This window comes from Pelophylax lessonae (genome assembly GCF_965119305.1).
Source record: "Pelophylax lessonae genome assembly, chromosome: 4".
Taxonomy (NCBI): Eukaryota; Metazoa; Chordata; class Amphibia; order Anura; family Ranidae; genus Pelophylax; species Pelophylax lessonae.
The window spans coordinates 488,230,566-488,257,242 of record NC_138771.1 but is presented as its reverse complement, the minus strand read 5'-3'; the positions used below and the strand labels follow the sequence as shown (position 1 = coordinate 488,257,242).

At 42.7% G+C, this 26,677-nt stretch overlaps 1 protein-coding gene across 7 annotated transcripts in view; it reads left to right on the top strand.

Annotated features, from left to right (window-relative positions):
• SOX5 (SRY-box transcription factor 5) overlaps positions 1–26,677 on the top strand; it is a 326,784-nt gene that overhangs the window by 185,521 nt on the left and 114,586 nt on the right. For all 7 annotated transcript variants that reach the window (XM_082256133.1, XM_082256136.1, XM_082256134.1 and 4 more), the window contains 2 exons: positions 3,868–4,040; positions 4,843–4,911. In XM_082256133.1, coding sequence (XP_082112259.1) covers positions 3,868–4,040; positions 4,843–4,911 — 242 coding nt within the window. The remainder of the gene's footprint in view (positions 1–3,867; positions 4,041–4,842; positions 4,912–26,677) is intronic.

The following is a 26,677-nucleotide window of genomic DNA, read 5'->3' as shown; positions in this document are numbered from 1 at the left end:
TAAGTTGTTTGTGCTTTTAGGGTTAAAAACACAAATGAACAATTGCAGATATAAAGCATGATGAATGAAGGAAGTAAACATGTAGAAGTTTATAGGATATATTGTGTATTGAGTTGTCACTTAGTATCATAACACATCGTAAACACTGGGGATGGGCAATATTCCAGCCAACCATATATTATCTTCCATGAAGCTGTGCACTATAGAGAAAATAAATTAACTTCATGATACTAAAGTCTAGTTTTTTTGTTTGTTTAAAAGTAACAAACATGTACTGGTAGTAGTAATAGTATTAGTAGTAGTGGTGATAATAGTGGTATTAGCAGTGGTGGTAGTAGTAATAGTATTAGTAGTAGTGGTGGGAATAGTGGTATTAGCAGTGGTGGTAGTACTGGTAGTAGTAATAGTATTAGTAGTAGTGGTGATAATAGTGGTATTAGCAGTGGTGGTAGTACTGGTAGTAGTAATAGTTTTAGTAGTAGTGGTGGGAATAGTGGTATTAGCAGTGGTGGTAGTACTGGTAGTAGTAATAGTATTAGTAGTAGTGGTATTAGCAGTGGTGGTAGTACTGGTAGTAGTAATAGTTTTAGTAGTAGTGGTGGGAATAGTGGTATTAGCAGTGGTGGTAGTACTGGTAGTAGTAATAGTTTTAGTAGTAGTGGTGGGAATAGTGGTATTAGCAGTGGTGGTAGTAGTAATAGTATTAGTAGTAGTGGTGGGAATAGTGGTATTAGCAGTGGTGGTAGTACTGGTAGTAGTAATAGTATTAGTAGTAGTGGTGGGAATAGTGGTATTAGCAGTGGTGGTAGTACTGGTAGTAGTAATAGTATTAGTAGTAGTGGTGATAATAGTGGTATTAGCAGTGGTGGTAGTACTGGTAGTAGTAATAGTTTTAGTAGTAGTGGTGGGAATAGTGGTATTAGCAGTGGTGGTAGTACTGGTAGTAGTAATAGTATTAGTAGTAGTGGTATTAGCAGTGGTGGTAGTACTGGTAGTAGTAATAGTTTTAGTAGTAGTGGTGGGAATAGTGGTATTAGCAGTGGTGGTAGTACTGGTAGTAGTAATAGTTTTAGTAGTAGTGGTGGGAATAGTGGTATTAGCAGTGGTGGTAGTAGTAATAGTATTAGTAGTAGTGGTGGGAATAGTGGTATTAGCAGTGGTGGTAGTACTGGTAGTAGTAATAGTATTAGTAGTAGTGGTGGGAATAGTGGTATTAGCAGTGGTGGTAGTACTGGTAGTAGTAATAGTATTAGTAGTAGTGGTGATAATAGTGGTATTAGCAGTGGTGGTAGTACTGGTAGTAGTAATAGTTTTAGTAGTAGTGGTGGGAATAGTGGTATTAGCAGTGGTGGTAGTACTGGTAGTAGTAATAGTATTAGTAGTAGTGGTATTAGCAGTGGTGGTAGTACTGGTAGTAGTAATAGTTTTAGTAGTAGTGGTGGGAATAGTGGTATTAGCAGTGGTGGTAGTACTGGTAGTAGTAATAGTTTTAGTAGTAGTGGTGGGAATAGTGGTATTAGCAGTGGTGGTAGTAGTAATAGTATTAGTAGTAGTGGTGGGAATAGTGGTATTAGCAGTGGTGGTAGTACTGGTAGTAGTAATAGTATTAGTAGTAGTGGTGGGAATAGTGGTATTAGCAGTGGTGGTAGTACTGGTAGTAGTAATAGTATTAGTAGTAGTGGTGATAATAGTGGTATTAGCAGTGGTGGTAGTACTGGTAGTAGTAATAGTTTTAGTAGTAGTGGTGGGAATAGTGGTATTAGCAGTGGTGGTAGTACTGGTAGTAGTAATAGTATTAGTAGTAGTGGTATTAGCAGTGGTGGTAGTACTGGTAGTAGTAATAGTTTTAGTAGTAGTGGTGGGAATAGTGGTATTAGCAGTGGTGGTAGTACTGGTAGTAGTAATAGTTTTAGTAGTAGTGGTGGGAATAGTGGTATTAGCAGTGGTGGTAGTAGTAATAGTATTAGTAGTAGTGGTGGGAATAGTGGTATTAGCAGTGGTGGTAGTACTGGTAGTAGTAATAGTATTAGTAGTAGTGGTGGGAATAGTGGTATTAGCAGTGGTGGTAGTACTGGTAGTAGTAATAGTATTAGTAGTAGTGGTGGGAATAGTGGTATTAGCAGTGGTGGTAGTACTGGTAGTAGTAATAGTATTAGTAGTAGTGGTGATAATAGTGGTATTAGCAGTGGTGGTAGTAGTGGTAGTAGTAATAGTATTAGTAGTAGTGGTGGGAATAGTGGTATTAGCAGTGGTGGTAGTAGTGGTAGTAGTAATAGTATTAGTAGTAGTGGTGGGAATAGTGGTATTAGCAGTGGTGGTAGTACTGGTAGTAGTAATAGTATTAGTAGTAGTGGTGGGAATAGTGGTATTAGCAGTGGTGGTAGTACTGGTAGTAGTGGTGGGAATAGTGGTATTAGCAGTGGTGGTAGTACTGGTAGTAGTAATAGTATTAGTAGTAGTGGTGATAATAGTGGTATTAGCAGTGGTGGTAGTAGTGGTAGTAGTAATAGTATTAGTAGTAGTGGTGGGAATAGTGGTATTAGCAGTGGTGGTAGTACTGGTAGTAGTAATAGTATTAGTAGTAGTGGTGGGAATAGTGGTATTAGCAGTGGTGGTAGTACTGGTAGTAGTGGTGGGAATAGTGGTATTAGCAGTGGTGGTAGTACTGGTAGTAGTAATAGTATTAGTAGTAGTGGTGATAATAGTGGTATTAGCAGTGGTGGTAGTAGTGGTAGTAGTAATAGTATTAGTAGTAGTGGTGGGAATAGTGGTATTAGCAGTGGTGGTAGTAGTGGTAGTAGTAATAGTATTAGTAGTAGTGGTGGGAATAGTGGTATTAGCAGTGGTGGTAGTACTGGTAGTAGTAATAGTATTAGTAGTAGTGGTGGGAATAGTGGTATTAGCAGTGGTGGTAGTACTGGTAGTAGTAATAGTATTAGTAGTAGTGGTGATAATAGTGGTATTAGCAGTGGTGGTAGTAGTGGTAGTAGTAATAGTATTAGTAGTAGTGGTGGGAATAGTGGTATTAGCAGTGGTGGTAGTAGTGGTAGTAGTAATAGTATTAGTAGTAGTGGTGGGAATAGTGGTATTAGCAGTGGTGGTAGTACTGGTAGTAGTAATAGTATTAGTAGTAGTGGTGGGAATAGTGGTATTAGCAGTGGTGGTAGTACTGGTAGTAGTGGTGGGAATAGTGGTATTAGCAGTGGTGGTAGTACTGGTAGTAGTAATAGTATTAGTAGTAGTGGTGATAATAGTGGTATTAGCAGTGGTGGTAGTAGTAATAGTATTAGTAGTAGTGGTGGGAATAGTGGTATTAGCAGTGGTGGTAGTACTGGTAGTAGTAATAGTATTAGTAGTAGTGGTGGGAATAGTGGTATTAGCAGTGGTGGTAGTACTGGTAGTAGTGGTGGGAATAGTGGTATTAGCAGTGGTGGTAGTACTGGTAGTAGTAATAGTATTAGTAGTAGTGGTGATAATAGTGGTATTAGCAGTGGTGGTAGTAGTGGTAGTAGTAATAGTATTAGTAGTAGTGGTGGGAATAGTGGTATTAGCAGTGGTGGTAGTAGTGGTAGTAGTAATAGTATTAGTAGTAGTGGTGGGAATAGTGGTATTGGCAGTGGTGGTAGTAGTAATAGTATTAGTAGTGGTGGGAATAGTGGTATTAGCAGTGGTGGTAGTACTGGTAGTAGTAATAGTATTAGTAGTAGTGGTGGTAATAGCAGTGGTGGTTGTATTCCAGTTTCATTCAATGCAGAACTTTTCTATCTAAGTTTGAACTAGTCAAAGTCTGTGTGTAATTCCACATGAGGGACAGGGACACTGAGTATTTGAGGACAGTCTCTTTAACTCTCCTCTCTTCCCCCATAGGGACCCCTGAGAGCCTGGCTGAGAAGGAGCGGCAGTTGATGGCGATGATCAATCAGCTGACCAGTCTTCGAGAACAGCTGCTGGCAGCCCACGATGAGCAGAAGAAACTGGCCGCCTCGCAAATGGAGAAACAGCGCCAGCAGATGGAGCTGGCCAAACAGCAGCAAGAACAGGTGAGACCTGGCGATCGATTGATGGCCGCTTGTCCCTGGATGCCAGCACTATGTCCTGATTTGCAATAAGACACCTACTGTGCAGGGAGGTACAATCAGTATTCCAGGAGCTGTGACCAGAATGGTAGTAGCTTGATGTGCACCATCCCTTTAGCAGCGGGTTCTGTTTACAGTTGTCTCCAAAGTTCCAAAGCTGCATGTGTCACGCATTATAGGTTTACTCCACCCAGAAATATTTGCACCCCTGCTGTGGCCATTAGGAGGGCTCTGCAGCAGATGTAGTGGGAGCACCCCGGGGGGGGGGGGGGGGAAAGAAACAAAGCCAAAAATAATGGCAGTGAAATCTTACTCCTGGAGTACCCAGATATAAGAAGCCCACCAGTCTCCATCCAAGAAATAAACTCAATTTAATTTTCACATGGGCAAAAATTTATATACTGATTTTGGGATGTGATTACAGCTTTCAGGGCCATTTCCATCGAGTTATTTTGTTTCACTGAGCAACCAGTGGAGAGAGAATCTCTCCTTTTATGAGACAGCAATTATTTTTTTTTATAAGGGCCCTCCCCCCACCTCCTAACTTCTGCCTAAACTTTGTATCCTGGGTAAGCATCACCATCATCTTCTAGGACCTGAAACAGAACACTGTCAGAGGTTTAGCTTCTGTAACTAACTTCTAAAGAAAATGAGTGGAGACAGAAGGGCCTCTTGCTCTTTGCCTTCTCTCTTTTCCCTGTGTTGTGCATTTGTGTCTCTTAAAAGTGCCCACTCAGATATAATCTGAATCCAAATCTCTCCCCAGATTGCCAGACAACAGCAACAACTTTTGCAGCAACAGCATAAAATCAACCTATTGCAGCAACAAATCCAGGTAAGACCTCATTTGTTACTTCTTGCTTGGCTGCTTTCACCTGTGTTTTTTAAGAGTTCTGGAGGAACCACAAATCACAGCACTCCCTCTAAAGCTTCAAAAGTTGCTGTGTGCCAGTCCTGACTCTTGTGTCCTGGTTCCCAACCTGTGGCCTGGGGGCCACATGCAGACCTTTGATGTTTGAAGTCTGGCCTAAAGGCCCCAGCAGTCAGTGGTGCAAGGACTGATTTGTAAAGGGCTTTTAATAGCAATGTTCTCTAGCCGTTTCAAGTAACATATCCACAGTCTGTCTCCTTCGGTATAACTTCAGTCTCCAACCACTCCTGTAAAACACTCTCTCACCACTTCCTCTAGTAAGTCTTCAGTCTATGACATTTCTCTGTAGCATTACATTTAATAAATATTATATTTGGCCCCATGGAGAGATCAGGGAACACATTTGAGGCCCCATATGTCTTGTAAGATGAGTAGTGGGTTCTATAGAATAAGGCAGGCCATACATGGTTCAAATCTCAGCTGGCTCAGCAGGAACAGACCGAGATTCAAACCCTGTATGGACAGGTTGAATGTACCAAATTGATTAATTAATTTGGGTACAACCAGCCTGCCGGATTCTCTTGCTGCTATAGCCGCTAGTGATAATCACGGTCTTCTCCCAGCGGAGACGGCTTCCCGTAGGTTGCAGAAAGAAATTCGCTTTGTGTATGGCTGGCCTAAGAAGTGAAGTGGGAGTTGCTTTGGCTTTTCAGAAACTTTTACAGCCTTACTTATTTTTCTGTACTAAATATACTGTTTATCAAGTATCCCCAGGGCCGGGGTCTACTTACCTTGCCTATACTTGTACCACCTTATTTTATAGCTTGTATTACAAAATGTTGGCGGACCTAGGATTAGAATTCAAGTTTCCTGTAACTCAGCAGGGTACATGTCAGCTTTGTGAAATGACTAGTTTTTTGGGTTAAAAAAAAGTTTTCCTCCTTGCCTTAAAGAAGATTGTCTGCTCTCTACAGCTTAGACAGCGTTCATCACATTTGCATTGTGGGTCTTTCATGTCATTAGAAAATGCAGAGTTAGGGTCCATGTTCACGGGACGTTGTTAAAAGCCCCTTTGAATGCTGGAATTTTTAGGACGTTTGAAATGTCCGTTCGGTCGCGTTTGTACCCGCGTTTAGCGGGCGTTTAGCAGGCGTTTGCGTTTAGAACCGTTCCTAGAGGTCAAAAAAATTATTCCCCTTTAAAATGGAAAAACGCGAACGCCAAACGCGGGTCATCGCGTTTGGTCGCGTTCGGTCGCGTTTTTGCGTTTGAAACGCCGGGAAACACACGTTCGAACGCAAATAATTGCGTTCTAGAAAAAGTCCCTGAACGCAACTGACCGCAAACGACCTGGTGTACATGGACAGATAAGATAAAATGTAGATGGGTTCAGGGGCTTCTAAAACAAACGCCCAACTGCTCCTAAACGGCCGTTTCCAGCGTCCCGTGTACATGGAGCCTTAAAGTGTAACTAAGGTTCTCAATACCTACTGCTGCTGCTGCAAGTGTCTGACTCCTGCAAAGTCCCTCACCGGTGCCGGCACCGCTTTTTTTTCAGCTTTTTATTTGAACGGGCTTCCCTACACATGACAAACACACTAAAGAAGCTCCTGCACCTCCTATTCTTTTTTTACTGCACGTTTTGGAATCTTTGTACGATTTTTCATTTGATCTACTAGTGCAGTGATAGCGAGCCTTGGCAGCCCAGATGTTTTGGAACTACATTTCCCATGATGCTCAACTACACTGTAGAGTTCATGAGCATCATGGGAAATGCAGTTCCACAACATCTGGGGTGCCAAGGTCTGCCATCACTGTACTAGTGTATACCTAGCTTAAATAAAATCAACAAGAGCAGGAAAGCGGGAACTAGGAACTGCTTCCAAGCTTGCAGAGTATGCCAGTGGGTGTGGGTGCAGGCTGGATGGGGCTTGTTGGCTAGAATGCAGCTCTTTCCAGGTGAAATGCGTCAGTAGGTTCTGGGTGAGGTTTAACTATGCAGAACAATAATGTTTTGCAAAAAGCTGATCTCAGAGGCCTCTTTGCTTGATACAGCTTAAGAGTGCAGTTGATTAACTTGTCCGTGTTTGTGATCGAATGTTCACAATCTCTGAATCTAGATCTAACCAATTGTTCATTAATGTGCACTGCACACATGTGGTCCTTGTTTGCTGTGTGCAGTTAACATTAGATAATGTAGATGTTATGACTGATTTCTGTAAAGCGCACTTCTGAAAGTGGACACCATGTTTTCTTTTAAATGAGCGGAAAACAATGTGACCACCCTGGTAAGGATTGGAATGCGCCAGTGGCAAGCTAAAAGCATATCATGATAACTGTGTGCACACGTGGGGCTTCTTCCAGTTTGTTTTGCACATAAAATACTAATAGCGTTTAGACCCTAAATAAATGAGAGAAAAGCACATTTTTATTTTTGTCAGGTCTCGGCATAGCTGGAGTATAATCTGACTCTGGAGCACACAGTATTAGTAAGTGAATCCAGCACATATTTTACTATAGCGTGGTCACAAACTAATAATAAATCCCACCAATGCAGATTGTGCATCTGCACGGCATTTACGCATTACACACATACCTGTTAGTAAATCTGCATGTTGATGGCAATGTTTTCCTTCAGTCTCATAATTGGGAAATGCCTGGCGGTCGGCCTGCCAACAGGAGCAGAACCGAAGGAGGGTTTTAGAGACCCGAGTTTTTTTTTTTTCGAAATCTGTTAAAAAGAAACAAGCCATAGAAACAGTGCTGGCCCTTGTTGTGCTGGTCCCTCACCTTGGCAGACCCCATTTATCAGTCCACGGCTCAGACAAACCCTGAGTTTCAAATAAACAGGCTGAAATTTATTGTCCAGGAAGTGGTGTAATTCACCTCATGGAACATTGACGTTGAATGATTATGTTCTACAAGGAGCAGACAATGGGGGCTCTGTGCAGCCCCTGCCAGGTTCCTTCATTAACTTTTTTTTTTTTTCTTTCTCCTCAGCATTGTCATCATGTAGTAAGAACATTAGCGGGAGGGAACGCTGCAAGGGAGCAATTCAAAAATATACTCATATGACCCATTTTGATTCTTTGAAACTTAAAAAGAGCTGTAGAAATTGTAACCAATTTTTGTTTTTTTTCTTCATCATGTGTGGTGAATGTCCTCCATCGGATATAATGGGAATAAGTGAGCTGGTCAGAGAGAATGGGGTGGATTTACTAAAGGCTGCACTCATTTTCCCTAGAGCTTAGTGAATGTTGTGAAGCTCAGCTGATTTCCATCATCCAATTATGTGCAAGCAATGATATTATTTTTAATTTTCCTTGCACCTGATTGGGTATTCTTTACAAAGTGAAGCTTCACCACGTTCACTAGGCTCTGGGGAAAATGAGTGCAACTGCACTTGCAAAGTCTTTAGTAAATCAACCCCAGTGTCTGGAAAGGTCTTAGGCCCCTTTCACACATACATTTCATTGGTTCAATCACGTCAAAATAGATTAGGTATTCTTCAGTTTTTTGTCCGTTTTTGGTCCGTTTTTTTTTACTTCCACTACCAATGCAAAAACGGATGAAAAACGGACGGTTTGTCAGTTTACATCCGTTTTTCGTTAGATAGTTTTTTTTTTTTTTTTTTTAAAAAAGAAAAATAGGGCATTCATCCGTTCAAAAAAACGGATATTGACAGAAGTGGATGAAAACGGATGTAAACAGATGATCATCCATTGTCATACGTTTTTCCATAGGAATGCATTGATGTCCGTTTTTTTTAATCCGTCAACAGATGGATGAAAAACGGACAAACGGACCGTATGTGTGAAAGGGGCCTAATGTTATCTGATCAAGCTTTTCATTTGTGTATGTACATTTTTTTTTTTTTTTGTGGTGTGTGATGAAATCCATGTTTTTTGTTTTTATATTATTATTATTATTGTTGTTATTACTATAATATTTTTTTAATCCAATCCCAAAAAAAAAAGGTAAAGCTGAATTTCAGGGTAATTTTAAACCTCCCTATATACTGTACACTACTATACTATATACTGGCACTGAAAAAACGAGCATGTTATTTATTTGGCACCTAAGCCTCATGCACAGTGGATGTTATCAAAATGTCAGTAGAAAGCTGTAGAAGGTTTTCAGCCCTTTTTGCAGTAGCGTTTTTCAGCGTTTTTTTAGCATTTTTCAGCAGTAGCTTATGACTCAAAGACACTGATAAACGCCAAATAGAAACAGTTTTTAGCCTTTTTTTGCATTTTTAAGCTTTTATCAGAGTTAGAGCCTTTTTACAGCTGAATAAAATCCTCTCAAAACCCATTAGATTTTTTATTTATTTTTTTTCCAGCCAGAAAACGCCCCTTCCAAAAACTGCTGATAACAGCCTATGTGTGCATGGACACATAGGATAACATGCTGGGGAGTTTACTGGCTGCAGAAAAAAAACGCCTGATGCCAAAAACAGCCGCTGTAAAAAAGTCCAGTGTGCATGAGGCCTTATATTTGACACTTACATAATTTTTGTTAGAATCACCTTTTTAATGTCTGTGACCTCCTTACCGGTTACTGTAAAAAGCAACTATGAAAGGGTTTAGCAAGGATGGTTCAAGGAAGCACCCACATCACTCCACATCACTTCCTTTTCCGGTTAAGCACTGCGGTATGAAACTCCAATTGCCATCATTCAATAGTAAATATTTCCTTCAATAGACATACATTAGGGTGAGATCTCAGCAGCCATTAATGGGAAGCACAGACCAGGAGTCTTCTGGCTTGTCCCCCATATTTGACTGTGTTGGTGGACAGTACAGACGGGGAGTCTGAGATCCCAATACAACCAGCCACTGTAATTATATTGCTGGTAGTAAATATAAAACTACGGGGAGGATGTTACATGGTCTGACCGCTGGGCTATACACTTAGGCCCCTTTCACATTTGTGTGACTTGTCCTGTGATTTGGGACTGCAAAGTCGCAGGACAAGTCGTACTCCATGATTTCCAATGAGTACTTTTCATATCTGTGCGACTTCAAGTCGCAACAACTTCAAAGTAGCTCCTGCAATACTTTGGGCGATTTTAACCACTTTACCACCGGAGGATTTTGCGGTCTTCCGTCCAGGCCACTTTTTGCGATTCGGCGCTGTGCGACTTCAACTGACAATTGCGCGGTCGTGCAACGCCGTACCCAAACAAAATTTCCGTCCTTCTTTTCCCACAAACAGAGCTTTCTTTTGGTGGTATTTGATCACCTGTGCGATTTTTACTTTTTGCGCTATAAACAAAAAAAGAGCGTTTATTTTCAAAAGATAACTATTTTTAACATTTTTTTATATGAAATTCCCCCCAAAAAAGATGTTAAAACCAATTTTTTAAAAAATTTTTGGCCAATTTGTTTTCTGCTACCTATGTTTGGTAAAAAAAAATCGCAATAAGCGTATTTTGATTGGTTTGCGCAAAAGTTATTGCGTTTACTAACAAAGGGAAAGATTTCTGTCATTTTTGGTGTTTTTTTTTTAACGCGTAATGGCGGCGATCTGCGATTTTTTTTTTTTTTTTTTTTTGCGGGACTGCGACATTGCGGCGGACAGATCGGACCCTTGACTGACATTTTTGACACTTTTGGGGGTACCAGTGACATTACTGCAGTAATCAGTGCTATATATATGCACTGTTACTGTAAAAATGACACTGGCAGGGAAGGGGTTAATTTTATTGGAGAGGGAGGGGTTAATGTATGCCTGGTGCTTACTGACGTGTGGGGGGGGAGGAGACTGTGTGAGACAGGGACAGATCGGATGTCCAGCTATGCTGAACACTCCGATCTGTCACTCCCTGTCACTGAGGAGATCCGCCCGCTTGTGTTTACACAGGCGGGCGGATCTCCACACTAGATCCCCGGCGATCGAGGCAGAGCAGCGGCGATCGCCGCTGCTCCTCCCCTGGCCCGACTCCCGCTGTGAATGAAAACAGCGGGAGCGAGCCTCCGGCGGCGTGCAAGCGCCGCCCAGAAGGGGGAGTGTCTGACGACGTAGTACTACGTCGTCAGACGATAACGAGCCACTCTGCCGCAGTAATATTACTGTGGGCGGAGGTAAAGTGGTTAATGCGTTTTGAGGTCCATAGACCTAGACATTGCTTCAAGTCCAGTCAAAATCGCTGTAAAATTGCGTGACTTTTAGGTCACATAAGTATGAAAGGGGCCTTATAGCTTTTATTTGTTGTTATCACTGATAATAAGCACAGATAATAACTGATAAGAAGCACAGCGGCGTAATGTTAATACTTTTGGTTAGGAAAGATAGGGAAGCGCAGAAGTAAACCTTATTTTAGACACAGGTATGTCATCACTGGGTCTCTGTGCTTCTCTATGCAGTGCAGACAGATCATGGTCTGGTGGAAGGGGCTGCCAGGGGTGCTGCACATAGCATCTTGAAAACATCACAACACCCTGCCCCAGCACTCCTCTGAAGAGCCCTGATGTAAGCAATGGGTTGGCTCTTGAGAAGCGCTATGCAAATACCGAAATGTCTTGGTGGGTGAATGTCAAGCTGGAGGACTGGGCATTCCTAGGCAGGATGTACAGTATTTACATAATGCCCACATGTGATTCTCAGCCTCCATGATTGAAGGAACTGAAATCCAGTTAAGGACAAGGGCGGGCCAGGGACAGCCATGTTGGGGAGTAAGGGGCTAGATGTTGTTGGACATCCTCCATCCAGTAAGCCAGACTGTCTGACTTGTAGCAGCTTCTAATGGACATTGTGAGAAGCTCACAGTGTGCAGTGAGATTAGAGTAAGCAATTTTAGTACAGGAGAGGACTCTGTACAACTGTGTGAGACGGAAGAGAAGGCTGGCATTCAGATTTAAACATGCTGTCCTCATCACCTAAGATGCTTAATAAAGAGCAGACCCTGTGAGAATCCAATCATAGAAATACTAGTGGTCCCCAGCAAGCACTGCCAACTGTGCTAAAGTAAGAAAACTCACTCAGTTGACCTTAAAGTGAATCTAAAGGCAATTTCTTTTTTTTTCTAGTTTTGGATTGTAAGGAATTAGACCCCCTGTCAGGTTTTTATTGTTGTCTGTGTTCCTGCTGGGGAGAGTCACCCTATCTATTTGTGCTGATGAAAAATCACAAGGCCAGAAAATTATGCAGTTGTCATCAAAATCGGAATAGAGGGCAAATTATCCAAAGGGGACGCTTGTTTCAGTAACTCTGCCTTACTCTATCTAAAAGTAAAACTATATATATATTGGCTTATAATGCAGTCTGATTCCAGAGCTCTCCCTACATGTGCAGTGAGTGGCTATTCTGTGAAACCTCTTCTCTGGCTGATGGGTCACTAATCACTTTTCAGGCTTACAAGGCAGACTCAGATGGTTGGATTTATTTTCTGCAGCCATGCACAGCTGCTAAACCCCACTTTCTGTTGTGCGCTGTGGTGTGCTGAATTGCCAAAAATAGTGCATGTCCATTTTTTTTTTTTTTTCTTCTGACACTTTTCTGTGTTTTTAAGGCCGGCCATAGATGTTGAATCTCGGATGGTTTCTGCTGAACCGGCCAAGATTCGAACCGCGCATGGGCAGGCTGAATGTACCAAGGTGATTAATTGATCACTTTGGGTACAACCAGTCTGCCGGATTTACTCACAATTATTGCTAGCGGCTGTTATGGCCTTTAGCAATAATCACTGTCGCCCCCCCCCCCCCCCCCCCCCTGGGCAAAACACAATGTCCCCTGTCAGCACTGTCTGTATTGATGGGGGGAATCATCCGAACCCGTGGTTGCAGGAAGGAGATTCGCACCATCTACTGGCTGCCTAAGGCGTCCCATAGAGGAGTAATTATTTATTCATTTTTTTGTTCAACCAGATGGTTGAAAGAAAGGAAATGACTCAATTCTACCATCCACACACTCTATGTGGATGGGGAAATCCCCCCTGTTCAGTTATTGTATTATGACAGCATTGAGACTTCCCAGCCATTAGAATGCACTGCAGGCTATAGCGTGTGGTGCTGATCGAGTGGGCAGAATCCAATCAGTAGATCAATTCTTTGCAACCTCCCTGCCCATACAAGGATTTACCCGTTCAGCTTGGATCATGTTTGGCTGGCTTAAAGTGTTCTAAAGGTTGAAGGTTTTTTTACCTTCATGCATTCTATGCATGAAAGTAAAAAAACCTTTAGTGTACAGATCCCCCCTCAACCCCCTCTAATATTCACCTGATCTTGATCCAGCGATGTGCATGAGAGCAGCAGCCTCACCCAGGTCTCTCTATCTCTTGCCTGAGATGCAGCACCGTGAGCCAGTCAGTCACAGCCAGTAAGGAGGGGCAGGGTGGGGCTGTGCTTTGTCTTTTGGAGGCAGAGAGCGGGGCTCGAGAGAGCACAGGCATGAGTGCCCCCGCAGCAAGCGACTTGTTATGGGGGCGCTTGGCAGGGGGAAGAGGGACCCGAGAAGAGGAGGATCGGGCTGCTCTGTGCAAAACCATTACACAGAGCTGGGAAGTATGAGATATTTATTGTTTATTTTTCCTTAAAAACACTTTAACTCTTGGGGAAGTAGCCCTGTAAAAATAAATGTTTTTATCCATCCATTAAGCACTGGGAGTAGAGTAGGGAACGCAGTAGGAGGAATAGGGAGAGGGCCTGCGGGCGGTGAATGAGGCCCAGACACACCCAGAAAGCTGGTAAAAGCAGATCGCTCCATCCCAGCTGACGCTGTGTCAGTAGCAGCTGTTTTCCTGCATCTTGTAAACACAGGGACAGGCTGCTTCCAGGGGCCTGGCCCCCCCTCCAGCCTCTGTCCCAGCCGCTTTCCCATGACTCTGCAACCTTTTCCCAAACAACTGAGAATGCCGGCGGAGCCATCGGGAACAATTGTTTCTCACAGAGCCGCAGCTGATGTGCTATCAGTTATCAGTGGGGCTCCGCCCTCCACTGTAAGTCAGATAAATGCCTGGGAACCCTTCCGATCAAACAACAAAAGGCGCTGGGGTGGGAGAGAGACGGGCGGAAATCGTTCTCAGTGGGCTTAACCCCTTGTGCGCCGCCCCAAGGCCCACTTTTCCCCCAGGGTGGTTCCTCGACGTCCAGCCGCAGGAATGGTGCGACATCTTGAAAACATTTAACCGTCTTAATAATGACATTTTAAAGAGCACTTAATAACTGCGTCATTTGTCACATCGCAGGAAGCCCAAGTGTCTGCTTATCATCTGACTTGGAGCTACATGCCTTTTATGACTTCACTTTTCTCTGGTAATTCTAAAACTTTTGTATCACGACCCAAATGTCTGGGCATCTGAAGAGCCAATCACTTACTTGTATCATGATGGGTAAACTGCAAGAAAACACAGTACATGGAGCCGCAGTCCTTGAGTATTTGAGTGTAGATCACTGACAGAGTGTAGTGACCGATCCTTTGCATTTTTTCATTATATGTTTTCTATTGAAGTAAATGGAAGCGCATCAAAATGCATCTCAATGTTTCTGTTAGGATGTGCTTTAGCGTGCATCATAATGATTGCACATAAACGCATTATGATGTAAATCAACAAACATGCTTCCATGAATATTGACATGCAGTACAAACTGTGTTTTAAAGTGAAAGTACAGCCTAATAGCTTAAATTCTCCCCTGCAATCAATAATGTTAGCGAAGTTCAGCCTTATGTGTCAAAATTTAAAATATTCAAATTTTTCTCTATTTATTTTGCAGTTTTCAGTGCTGTCACATGACTTCAATTCCTCTTCCTGCTGAGTCCAAGAGCAGCAAGTGGGTGTGGTTACGGAAAGCTAGTGACATCACTTCCAGGGAGGGGCTCTGTTCCTGTGTAGCCAGTGGGCGTATACAGAATGGGAGGAGCTGATCATAGGTTCCCGCTCAGTGTTCTCTCATTAGTAAGGATGCATTGTACATCCTAATTTATGAGAACGGGGGTTATAGCTGTGCTGGGCTTTGAATGAAGACTACCATAGGAGAAGGAAGCTGGACACGGAGGGGACTGTCAGTGTAGCTGGAAGTGCTCTGGGGGTCTACGCTCCGTCTACAATCATCATAGTACAGGGAGCCACACTAAGTCTGCTAAGTTTCCACTGTTGCGACTTGTCATGCGACTTTGGACACACATTGATTTCAATGGCATCCGTTCCTATCCAAGCGACTTTGAAAATCAGCAACCTTGAAAAGGTACCTTCACTACTTTGATGCAACTTTTGATGCGACTTTTATCCAGAGTGTGTAAAGTCGCATCAAAGTCTCTAAATCGTAATAGTGGAAATGTAGACTAAAGCCCAGTTTCCACTAGTGCGAGCTGTGATGCGACTTTGGACACACAAAGTCGCATGACAAGTCACAGCCCATTGATTTCAAAGGCACCTGTTCCCATCTATGCGACTTTGAAAAGGTACCTGCACTACTTTGATACAGCTTTTGATGCAACTTTGATCCAGATAGTGTAAAGTTGGATCAAAGTCGCACTCTAAATCGCAACTAAAGCTCAGTTTCTACTAGTGAGAGTTGTGATGCAACTTTGGGCACACCAAGTCGCATGACAAGTCACAAGTAAAAAGGTAAAAAGAAAAATGGTAGAGATCAGCGCAAATCTTCTAAATCAGCTGCTAGCAAAGAAAGTGCATAAAGCCTCGAATAAAATCACATAAGAATTTTGCAGCGCTCATTAACATGAAATCCAAGGATCAAAGTTCATAGAATAAAATCCATAAATAACAATTCAATATCCATAAAATGTAGAGTCATATGGGTGAATACCTGAAGTCACAATTGTTCCAAAGTGGATGTAGGCTCCTCCTAAAAGTTACATGAAAGGAAAATAGTGAACATATCATGGTGTAGTACCAAAAAACTGTGGTTGCAGTACAGAGGGAGGGTAGCACCCATGATGGAAGAACATATGTTTAAAGTGGGGTACACACTAGTAGAAAATCTGCCGAAAAATCCCATCCGAGGTAAAATCGTACGATTTTCGGCTAGTGTGTACACAACTTTCAGCAGCCGATGCCCTCATTTTCAACACAAAAAAAAAACAGAGAAAAAATACCAAAAGAAAAAAACACCCAAATTTTTATCGTCCGTCCCCAGCGCGACCAATTTTCGTTTAATGTGTATGCAGTATGTCCGCGAAAAATCGGATACGAAAGACCGCACATGATCTGAAGTTGCTGACGACCCGGAAGTTTAGGAACAAATGTCCCCAAAAAAAAAAAATCGGATGAGAAATTTTGTGAACATTATGCACTGTCAACTAAAAACGGTAATGAAGGCTGAGCATGAGATAGAAAAATCGCACAATATTTAGTCCGATTTTCATCAAGTGTGTACGAGCCTTTAGTGTATTCAACTCCTTCACCCCTCATGCAATGCAAACTCACCAGATAATGGAAAATAAAGGCTCTTTAAATCTCCAATGTTGTTCAGTTTGGGAACCCAGCATACCTTCAGCATAATGATCCAACTCAGTTCAGGTCAGAATCACCCATTAGTCTCCAAATATAGGTCCATGTTATCAGTGTATATAACGGAAACACATTTGTTGTACAAGTTATAAGCACATAAATAAAATAAGTAGCCACTCACATCTACAATCAATCTGTCGCTCCAAACAACATAGGTGATCGTCCGTGCGTGGCCCCGCCCAATGTGTTTCCAGCCAATGCACTTCTTCTCTCTCCTTTTTCAAGGGCACCTGTTCCCAACTATGTGACTTTGAAAATCCGGTTAGCAGGTAAAAGCAGCCTCATGGATCAATAATTAAGGCCTGTGGTGGGGCAAAACATGTTGGAGGTGTGGTCTAGAGGAATTGAGCTGAGGCTGCTTTTACCTGCTAACCACTTGGGTAAGGTGTGTGGCGGCCGGGCTATCTCTTCCTATTTCTGGTAGTGAATGGGACCGCGCTGCAACCTACTTTGTTAGTTTTCGCTTAGTGGTAGGAGATAAAAGAGTATGTTACGTACAGAGTGCAGAAATCATGATTATGCTTATGTACAGAGCGCAGAGCTCGGGAGTGCCCTGTGTACAGAGTCCAGGATTTAGGAATGCACTATGCATAGAGTGCAGGGTTGAGGAATGCATTATGTACAAAGTTCAGGGGTGTACTGTGTACAGAGTGCAGGGTTTAGGGGTGCACTATGCACAGTGTGCAACACCAATTCACTCCTACCTTGCCTGGCTCTAGTATTTCTCTTTGTAGGCAGCTTTGCAGGGAGCGAAAGCAGGGGGTGAATGTTGGAGGTGGCAGAATGGAGTTACGCCAAATTCCGGCTGCAAAACTGGGTGTGAAGGGGGGGGGGGGACGTGACCAGGCCTGTAGGGCCGGATTTGGCCCGCGGGTCTTTTGCTTGACATATGTGCTCTAGACATTGGTATTTAGTCTGACTTGGTCCTCTGTCTGGGTCAATCCCGTTACAAAAAGTTTTTTGTGTCAAGATGTCAGCAGTTGCAGAGTTCTGATACCTGACAGTTCAGTTTCTTCTTCCAGCTTGATTGGGTTTTGCGTATGCAAAATTACTGTTTTACAATTGCAATTGCAAGATGTATCAGTTCTTTCACTGAAGAATGCATATGAGTTAGGAGGCTTGGTGGAACTGCAATGTGTGTAATGGCTTCTTTGTAGAGCACAGAAGCAGAACTTCCTGACACAGGCTTCTAACTTTTTAAAGCATTACTGTGCAAAACACAGACTTAAGATAGATAGCTCTTCAATAAACATTTTTATTAGAAATTTCTAAATTTTGCCTAAAATCCAGAAGAATAAAGTGGGAACCAGCTTTGTCATCTTTGAATTTCCGGTGAAGATCTGATGGATGTCAGTGAAAGTCTCAGCAATGCCTTGTACTATGACGATAACCGGCTTTCTGTGTGACATTCAGAACACTCTGCAAATCCTGACACAGAATGGTGTGTGTGTGTAGGGGGGGGGGGGGGGGGGGTGCTAATCAGGGCTTAACCCCAACACATGGAAGAACGCATTCTGCTAATGTCTTCAGGATGTTTTTTCCTTTATGGATGCGTCTCCACCAAATTGAATGACGAGCAGTCAAAATGTGTTCGCTTCGTTCTGAAGAGAAAACTACCGGTGTCTTTGGCTGCGGCGCGATGGCTCTTTGTGCACTAGTGACAGCCGAGTCAGTTTGAGTGACTGATAAGCGGGAAGCTTAGGCACTTACGGAGGCGTGCGCTGCAAGAGGGAGGGACAAGCGTCGCTCGCCGGATCCGAATTACACCATTTCACATTGCGGCCTTCTCCTTTCAGATAAAGCAAATACCGCCGATACACGGGCTTCCTTCTGCCCATGGAACGCATGCATTCTTTTTGTATACCTTTATATGGGCTCAATAGAACACAGAATTTTTTTTTTTTTTTGGCACCTGGCACAGCCCCGTTCGACAGCATGAATAGTAATTAGCAATTGAAAAAAATAATTGGAATCAGGTGCTCGCACAAGTTACAGGCAACGGCGGCTGCCATTGTTTTTCTAAGTAGCCTTGAGATAAGTAGAAGGATTTTCGTACGCCGGGGAAAAAAAAACCCACACAATATAGAAACAAAGCGGATAATTATTCCGCCTGTAAAGTGGGGGAAAATGCCTTTCTCATTTTTGAATGCCGAGTCCTTAACACTCAGGATGGTGTCTGACTCAATTTGATACTAATCAGCCGAACGTAAAATATTTCCAAGAGGAGTCACCTATCGTGAAGTAATGACGTTTTTTCTTAAAGGGGTGGTGAGGGTAGGTGGCTTCTGTGGGAACCCTGCCTAGCACCATTTGCATGATATTACATATTGGGGAAACAACAACCCTTTATGAAGAATAATACTGACTAACACACACAACTCCATGGTCCCATATCTAATCGGCTTCTTGAAGGAGCGTGTGCATGGAGGGAACTGTACTGACACACTGAGTTCTCACATAGTGACAGATCACATCTTCTGCTGGTGCTGTCTTGTATATCAGGCTGGCCATAGATGGATCCATTTTTACTGAACGCACTCCCCCCATCCACACAAGCAAAGTGGATAGAAGAGTCCTATCTGCTGTGTCATTGTATTCTGACGGGTACTCCTCTGCTGCCAGGATACGCTGATCAGTGCTGCAGCCAATTGGCCGTGGTGCTGATTGAACACAAACTTCCAACAAGCTCATTCGTGAGAAGTCGATCAATATTTGATCAACTTCTCACAAATGGGTACGCCCATAGATGGATCGAATTTAGATGATCCCTGCTGAATTTCAATCCATCTATGACCAGTCTGATTTTCTGTGGCACGGCCGGGTTTCTACAAAAGAATGAGTATTCCAAAGCATGTGCATATGTTCCCTAACCGCTCCAAGCTCTTCTTTTTTTTTTTTTTTTGCTCTCATTCTTTCTTTATGGGGTAAGGGATAATATAATGGGGATAGGAGGTGAATCCAGGGACATTATCAAGGATAAGGGATACCGTAATATAAAGGGATTGGAGGGGAATTCAGGGATATTATTAGGGGTAAGAGATAATATAAAGGGGATTTGAGGGGAATCCAGGGACATTATCAGGTGTAAGGGATAATATAAAGTGGATAGAAGGTGAGTCCTGAGACATTATTAGGGGTAAGAGATAATATAAAGGGGATAGGAGGTGAGTCCTGAGACATTATTAGGGGTAAGAGATAATATAAAGAGGATAGGAGGTGAGTCCAGGGACATTATCATGGTAAGGGGTAATATAAAAAGCATATGTAGTTATTCCAAAGACACTATCGGTGGTAAGTGATATAAAGGGGACAGGAGAAGAGTCTAGGGACATTATCAAGGAAAGGTATCATTTTAAGGTGATGGGAGGAGGCAATGGGACGTTATCAGGGTTTAAGGATAATATAAACGGGACAGGGGGTGAGTCCATAGACATTATCAAGGAAAGGGGTAATATAAAAGGGATATGGAGTTAATTCTGGGACACTATTGGGGATAATGTATAATACAAATGTGAAAAAAGGTGAGTCCAGGGACATTATTTGGGTAAGGAATAATATAAATGGCATAGGAACTGAGTCCAGGGACATTATCAGGGATAAGGGATAATATAAAGAGGATTGGAGGGTGAGTCCAGGGATATTATCAGGGGTAAGGATTAATATAAAGGGCATAGGAGGTGAGCCCAGGGACGTAATTTGGGTTAGGAATAATATGAAGGGGATAGGAGCTGAGTCCAGGAACACTATTTGGGTTTATAGGGGATAGGAGGTGAGTCCAGTGACATTATTTGGGTTTATAGGGGATAGGAGGTGAGTCCAGGGACATTATTTGGGTTTATAGGGGATAGGAGGTGAGTCCAGGGACATTATTTGGGTTTATAGGGGATAGGAGGTGAGTCCAGGGACATTATTTGGGTTTATAGGGGATAGGAGGTGAGTCCAGGGACATTATTTGGGTTTATAGGGGTTAGGAGGTGAGTCCAGGGACATTATTTGGGTTTATAGGGGATAGGAGGTGAGTCCAGTGACATCATTTGGGTTTATAGGGGATAGGAGGTGAGTCCAGTGACATCATTTGGGTTTATAGGGGATAGGAGATGAGTCCAGGGACATTATTTGGGTTTATAGGGGATAGGAGGTGAGTCCAGTGACATCATTTGGGTTTATAGGGGATAGGAGGTGAGTCCAGGGACATTATTTGGGTTTATAGGGGATAGGAGGTGAGTCCAGGGACATTATTTGGGTTTATAGGGGATAGGATGTGAGTCCAGGGACATTATTTGGGTTTATAGGGGATAGGAGATGAATCCAGGGACATTATTTGGGTTTATAGGGGATAGGAGGTGAGTCCAGTGACACCATTTGGGTTTATAGGGGATAGGAGGTGAGTCCAGGGACATTATTTGGGTTTATAGGGGATAGGAGGTGAGTCCAGGGACATTATTTGGGTTTATAGGGGATAGGAGGTGAGTCCAGGGACATTATTTGGGTTTATAGGGGATAGGAGGTGAGTCCAGGGAAATTATTTGGGTTTATAGGGGATAGGAGATGAGTCCAGGGACATTATTTGGGTTTATAGGGGATAGGAGGTGAGTCCAGTGACATCATTTGGGTTTATAGGGGATAGGAGGTGAGTCCAGGGACATTATTTGGGTTTATAGGGGATAGGAGGTGAGTCCAGGGACATTATTTGGGTTTATAGGGGATAGGAGGTGAGTCCAGGGACATTATTTGGGTTTATAGGGGATAGGAGGTGAGTCCAGGGACATTATTTGGGTTTATAGGGGATAGGAGGTGAGTCCAGGGACATTATTTGGGTTTATAGGGGATAGGAGGTGAGTCCAGTGACATTATTTGGGTTTATAGGGGATAGGAGGTGAGTCCAGTGACATCATTTGGGTTTATAGGGGATAGGAGGTGAGTCCAGGGACATTATTTGGGTTTATAGGGGATAGGAGGTGAGTCCAGGGACATTATTTGGGTTTATAGGGGATAGGAGGTGAGTCCAGGGACATTATTTGGGTATATAGGGGATAGGAGATGAGTCCAGGGACATTATTTGGGTTTATAGGGGATAGGAGGTGAGTCCAGGGACATTATTTGGGTTTATAGGGGATAGGAGGTGAGTCCAGGGACATTATTTGGGTTTATAGGGGATAGGAGGTGAGTCCAGGGACATTATTTGGGTTTATAGGGGATAGGAGGTGAGTCCAGGGACATTATTTGGGTATATAGGGGATAGGAGATGAGTCCAGGGACATTATTTGGGTTTATAGGGGATAGGAGGTGAGTCCAGGGACATTATTTGGGTTTATAGGGGATAGGAGGTGAGTCCAGGGACATTATTTGGGTTTATAGGGGATAGGAGGTGAGTCCAGGGACATTATTTGGGTATATAGGGGATAGGAGGTGAGTCCAGGGACATTATTTGGGTTTATAGGGGATAGGAGGTGAGTCCAGGAAAATTATTTGGGTTTATAGGGGATAGGAGGTGAGTCCAGGAAAATTATTTGGGTTTATAGGGGATAGGAGGTGAGTCCAGGGACATTATTTGGGTTAGGGATACTTTAAAGAGGACTGAAGATGAGTCCAAGGAATTTATTAGGGGTAAGGGATATAATATAAAGGGGATAGTAGGTGAATCGTGTCCCTCTGTCTGTGACATGCGGTAACATACTGTATTGTGCAGCTAATTTTATCCTCAGTCCCTCTTCTTTTTGTACAATGAGGATTTTTCCTCTTGTTTCACTCACAAATTTTTGTTACATGTGGCCACTCATCCTTTCTGTCATTCCTTAGCTGAGCAGCCCTGAACCAAAAAAAAAACTTTACTGTTCCCATAATGCAGTTCCTGGTCTTATTCCACCATAAGAGACTGTTTCTGACGTTGCGTTATCCCTAGCCACTGTGACTGGTTAGGCAGCTTGCTATTGTTGTTTGGTCCTTTAGGCAGAATGTTTCTGCGCAGCCCTCGCGTCTCGTCAGAAGCCTGTGTTTTCCACACATTGTAAACGTGAGCACTTAGCGCCATTTATATGTTGTAACACAGTAATTACATTAAATAGCAGGTTACCCTCCTCTCTCCGGCATAGCCTGACTTTGGTTCGCCAGCCCCAGCCTGTGGTCGTTTCTGCATGATTTGTGCACCTGTTCTCAGAACAAAATTGCTTTGTTTGTTTCTTCCTTGTTCTTCCATGTCCTCACCTTTCCCACGGCATCCGCTGGTAGAGAATCCAACTTGTTCTGGGAATGATTCCCAATGGAGGTTTGGATGCAAGAGCTTGTACACCCATTGCTATACAGCTTATCAGCTCCTGGTGGAGGACTAAAAGTTTGAGCACGGCTAAGTTTCAGAGTACTTGCCCTGTCCATCTGCTAGCAGGCCATGGTGCTGAGCCAAAGCTTGGAAAGAAATGGATGACTGGAAAGCCGGCAAGCCATGCTAGGATTTTTAGTTCACTGCAAGCTTTTTGTAATCCCATAATAAAGTGGCAAATTAAAGATGTTTAAAATCCAATTATTGATATTCTTTGCAGTATTTAATTTTGATACCCGTTTCTACTCCAGGGAAACCTATAAATCTTTTTTAATCTATGTATTTGCTTTGACAAAAATAAAGATTATTCTTCGTTTAAGTCCTAATAATTGGCTGAAATATTTCAACTAAAGTGCCACCCACCAGCCCAAAGTTATTGCAAGGCTTGCAGAGGGAGTGGCTGCTCTGAATGCTGATGGTTGGGAAGGGCAGATACTTAGATGGACTAACGGGGTGTCCAGAGCTCAGGGTGGACCTGTTTAGCAATGTGGTTGAAGTTTCCTTTAAATAGATTTTTTACCATCATGGGGTTCGCATGCACCCACCTGCAACTTTTCTCAATTCAGTTGTCTTTTTTTTTTTTTTTTTGTTTTTTATTTCTCTGTACCCACAGATTGGATTGGATTGTTGGGTTTTCAATACTGTTTTTTCTTCTTTTTTTTTTTTGTTGGTTGAACCAGATGGACTTGTGTCTTTTTTCAACCCGACTAACTATGTAACATATCCTTATGAGCCTTAAAGAGGAAGTAAACCCTCCTCTGACACTTGTACCTATAGGTAAGCCTATGATAAGGCTTACCTATAGGTACTGTAAATATCTCCTAAACATGCACCGTTTAGGAGACATTTACCTTACATGCAGCCAGTGACGTCACTGGCGCATGCGCTCTGAAGGGACGGCCGCTCGTGCCGTTTCTTCAGAGCCCCGTGCCGTGACTGTCGGCTCCCACGCGCGTGCGCGGGAGTGACGTCACCGCGGCTCCGGCCAATCAAATGGCCGGATGCCGCGATCCCGGAAGACGGGCGACATGTCCATACAGGTAAGCGGGCGGCACGGCGGGGGCTCGTTCTAAGGTAAGTATTTCACTTAACATTTCGTGTTTCTCTTACAGGTTCCAAAAAAAAAATGATATGGGTTTACAACCTCTTTAACTCCAATGGGGTTCCTGTAAGTTTTTTTTTTTTTTCTTGTATGCAGAGAGCTTTTTAGTAAATGTTTGTAGAATATCTAAGACTTGTGAAGGTGGAGATCCCCTTTAAGTAGAATATCTGTTGTTCTACAGAGCTTGCCATCACAAAACAACATCCAGACCAATCTACCTTCTTCTGCTTTGTTTATAGTGATGGTGTAGACGGACGAATAGTTTTCTTGGCGCAGGTTGAGAGCAAGTGTTTTATCTCTTGGTCTCCTATTCCTTCTTATTGTGTATCCCCCCATCCTCCGGCCATTGTCACCGCATTCTCCACATCTACAATATAACAGGTGTTTCATTCATTGATCAGAGCCAGAAGACGAGGACCCTCCCAGCCTCCGTCCTCCCGGGACTCTGATTGAACTGTCCTTTGTTGCAGAGAAAATGCTGCTGTCTTCAAATGATCCTGACGCCATAATCTCCCAAAACAACTCCGTCCACAATATACATTACCCTTTACTGCACTGTCCCCTGCGCCACATCAAACCGATGATCCAAATGTTACTCATGCACAATGAGCTCCAAATAGGTTTTCCTTTATTATGATAAAGTCAGTGTGGTCAGATTTAAGTTTTTTGTTTTGTTTTGATTATTGTTTATTTGCAATTTTTTTGTGTCCCCAAATATATGTTAAAATTTTTTAACTATTGAATTTAACTGTAACTGTGCATTTAAAAACAATTTTATTTTGTCAAAAAAAAAATAGAAAGGAATAGTTCTCAAAAGATGCTATTTGTTAAAAAAAAAAAATTAAATTTTTTTTTTGCTGATAAAGTCGAAGTAGATGTAAACCCAATTGCACATAAGGGCTCATTCACACCACAACACACATATATCGCAAACGTGCATTGATATGCATTTCATATAATTTTATATATGTTTAAATCTAGCTTTAAATAAAATAATTCCCAATGATCCTGCCTTGAAGGTCCTTGTAAATACATTTCCTGATATAGGGTAACAACACTGTTCCTGTCTCCCAATAGTACTCATACTTAGTCACCCTGTCATGCTGTTTGATACACAGTGCACAGAACAAACTAAATCCGGCCATAGAATGTTCGAATCTCGGCTGGTTCAGCAGGGACTTGCTAAGATATGAACCATGTATGGGCAGGCATATTGTACCCAAGTTGATCGATTAACTTGGGTACAACCAGCCTGTTGGGTTCTTCATTAAAATATTGCCAGCGGCTATGGCTGCTAGCAAAAGTCACTGTGTGTTCTTTTGACAGAGATGGCTACACCCCCCCCCCTTCCGCCGGGAGAACACAATAGCTTTGTGGAAGGTATTCCCCAAGCAACACTGACTGTGGTTGCAGGAAAGAAGATCGCACCATCTATGGCCGGCTTAAATGTCATCCAGTTGGGGTTTGCATCTACATTACGTGGTGGTTGATTTACTGGAGAGTGCAAAATCTGGTGCAGCTTTGTATAGTAACCAGTCAGCTTCCAAGTTTTGTTGTCAAAGCTTAATTGAACAAGTTGAAGTTAGAAGCTGATTGGCTACCATGCACAGCTGCACCAGATTTTGCACTCTTCAGTCTTATCAAATCAACCCCATATCATTTTTTTTTTTTTAGACTTCGGAGCCCTGAAGTTTTCGCTTAGGGCCAATACATACTGTACATCTTCTTTCGTTGCCTCTCATTTATAACCTTTCTCATTATTGGGGTCACCCCTCTACCGGCCCGAGAACAGAGCTTGTGTTTCTATACTATGTTGAGAACACAGGGTTATACACTTTACATATTTTAGAGTAGACCTGAACTTAAAAAGTGATAATTTGCTTTCTGATAGGGAACATCAAGAAATGTAACATTCATTTTGACCTTATGGCCCATACACACGACCTGAAAAGCGTGCGAAAAATTTGGCTTTGGAAGTGATCGTACGATAATCGGATCGTTAGTACACAGCATTCCAGTCATAATTGTCTTATGTGATTTTGATGATGTGACAGATGTGTCACCCACAACAATTGGGTAGTTTATGCAAAGTTTTTGCAAGCCTTTGGAAATAATTGACAACATTGGTTCTAAAGATTTTATTGGATGTTGGTACTTTTATGTTGGATCATTGTGGTAAACAATTACTAGGGAGGAGATTCAGAAACTGGTGTTGCAGGAACTGTCCGGAACTGTTTTTATTGAACTGTTGAAAGTTCTGCCATTATGTGTCTACTGTTTGTAAAAGTTTTCTCATGTAACGCTTGTAAGGCTCCATGTACACAAGACGCTGGAAATGGCCGTTTAGGAGCAGTTGGGCGTTTTTTTCAGAAGCCCCTGAACCCATCTACATTTTATCTTATCTGTCCATGTACACCAGGTCGTTTACAGTCATTTGCAGGCAGTTGCGTTCAGGGACTGTTTTTAGAACGCAATTATTTGCGTTCGAACGTGTGTTTCCCGGCGTTTCAAACGCGTCCGAACGCGTCTGAACGCGATGACCCGCGTTTAGCGTTCGCGTTTTTCCATTTTAAAGGGGAATAATTTTTATGACCTCTAGGAACGCTTCTAAACGCAAACGCCCGCAAACGCTGCTAAACGCCCACTAAACGCGGGTACAAACGCGACTGAACGGACGTTTCAAACGTCCTAAAAATTCCAGCATTCAAAGGGACTTTTAACAACGTCCCGTGTACATGGAGCCTAACTGTATAAAACTCATTCATGTGTGTTAATTGAACAAAAGGGATGAAATCCCTGACAGTGGATTATTTTGGACCAAAGATGTTGAAAGAAAAGTTAG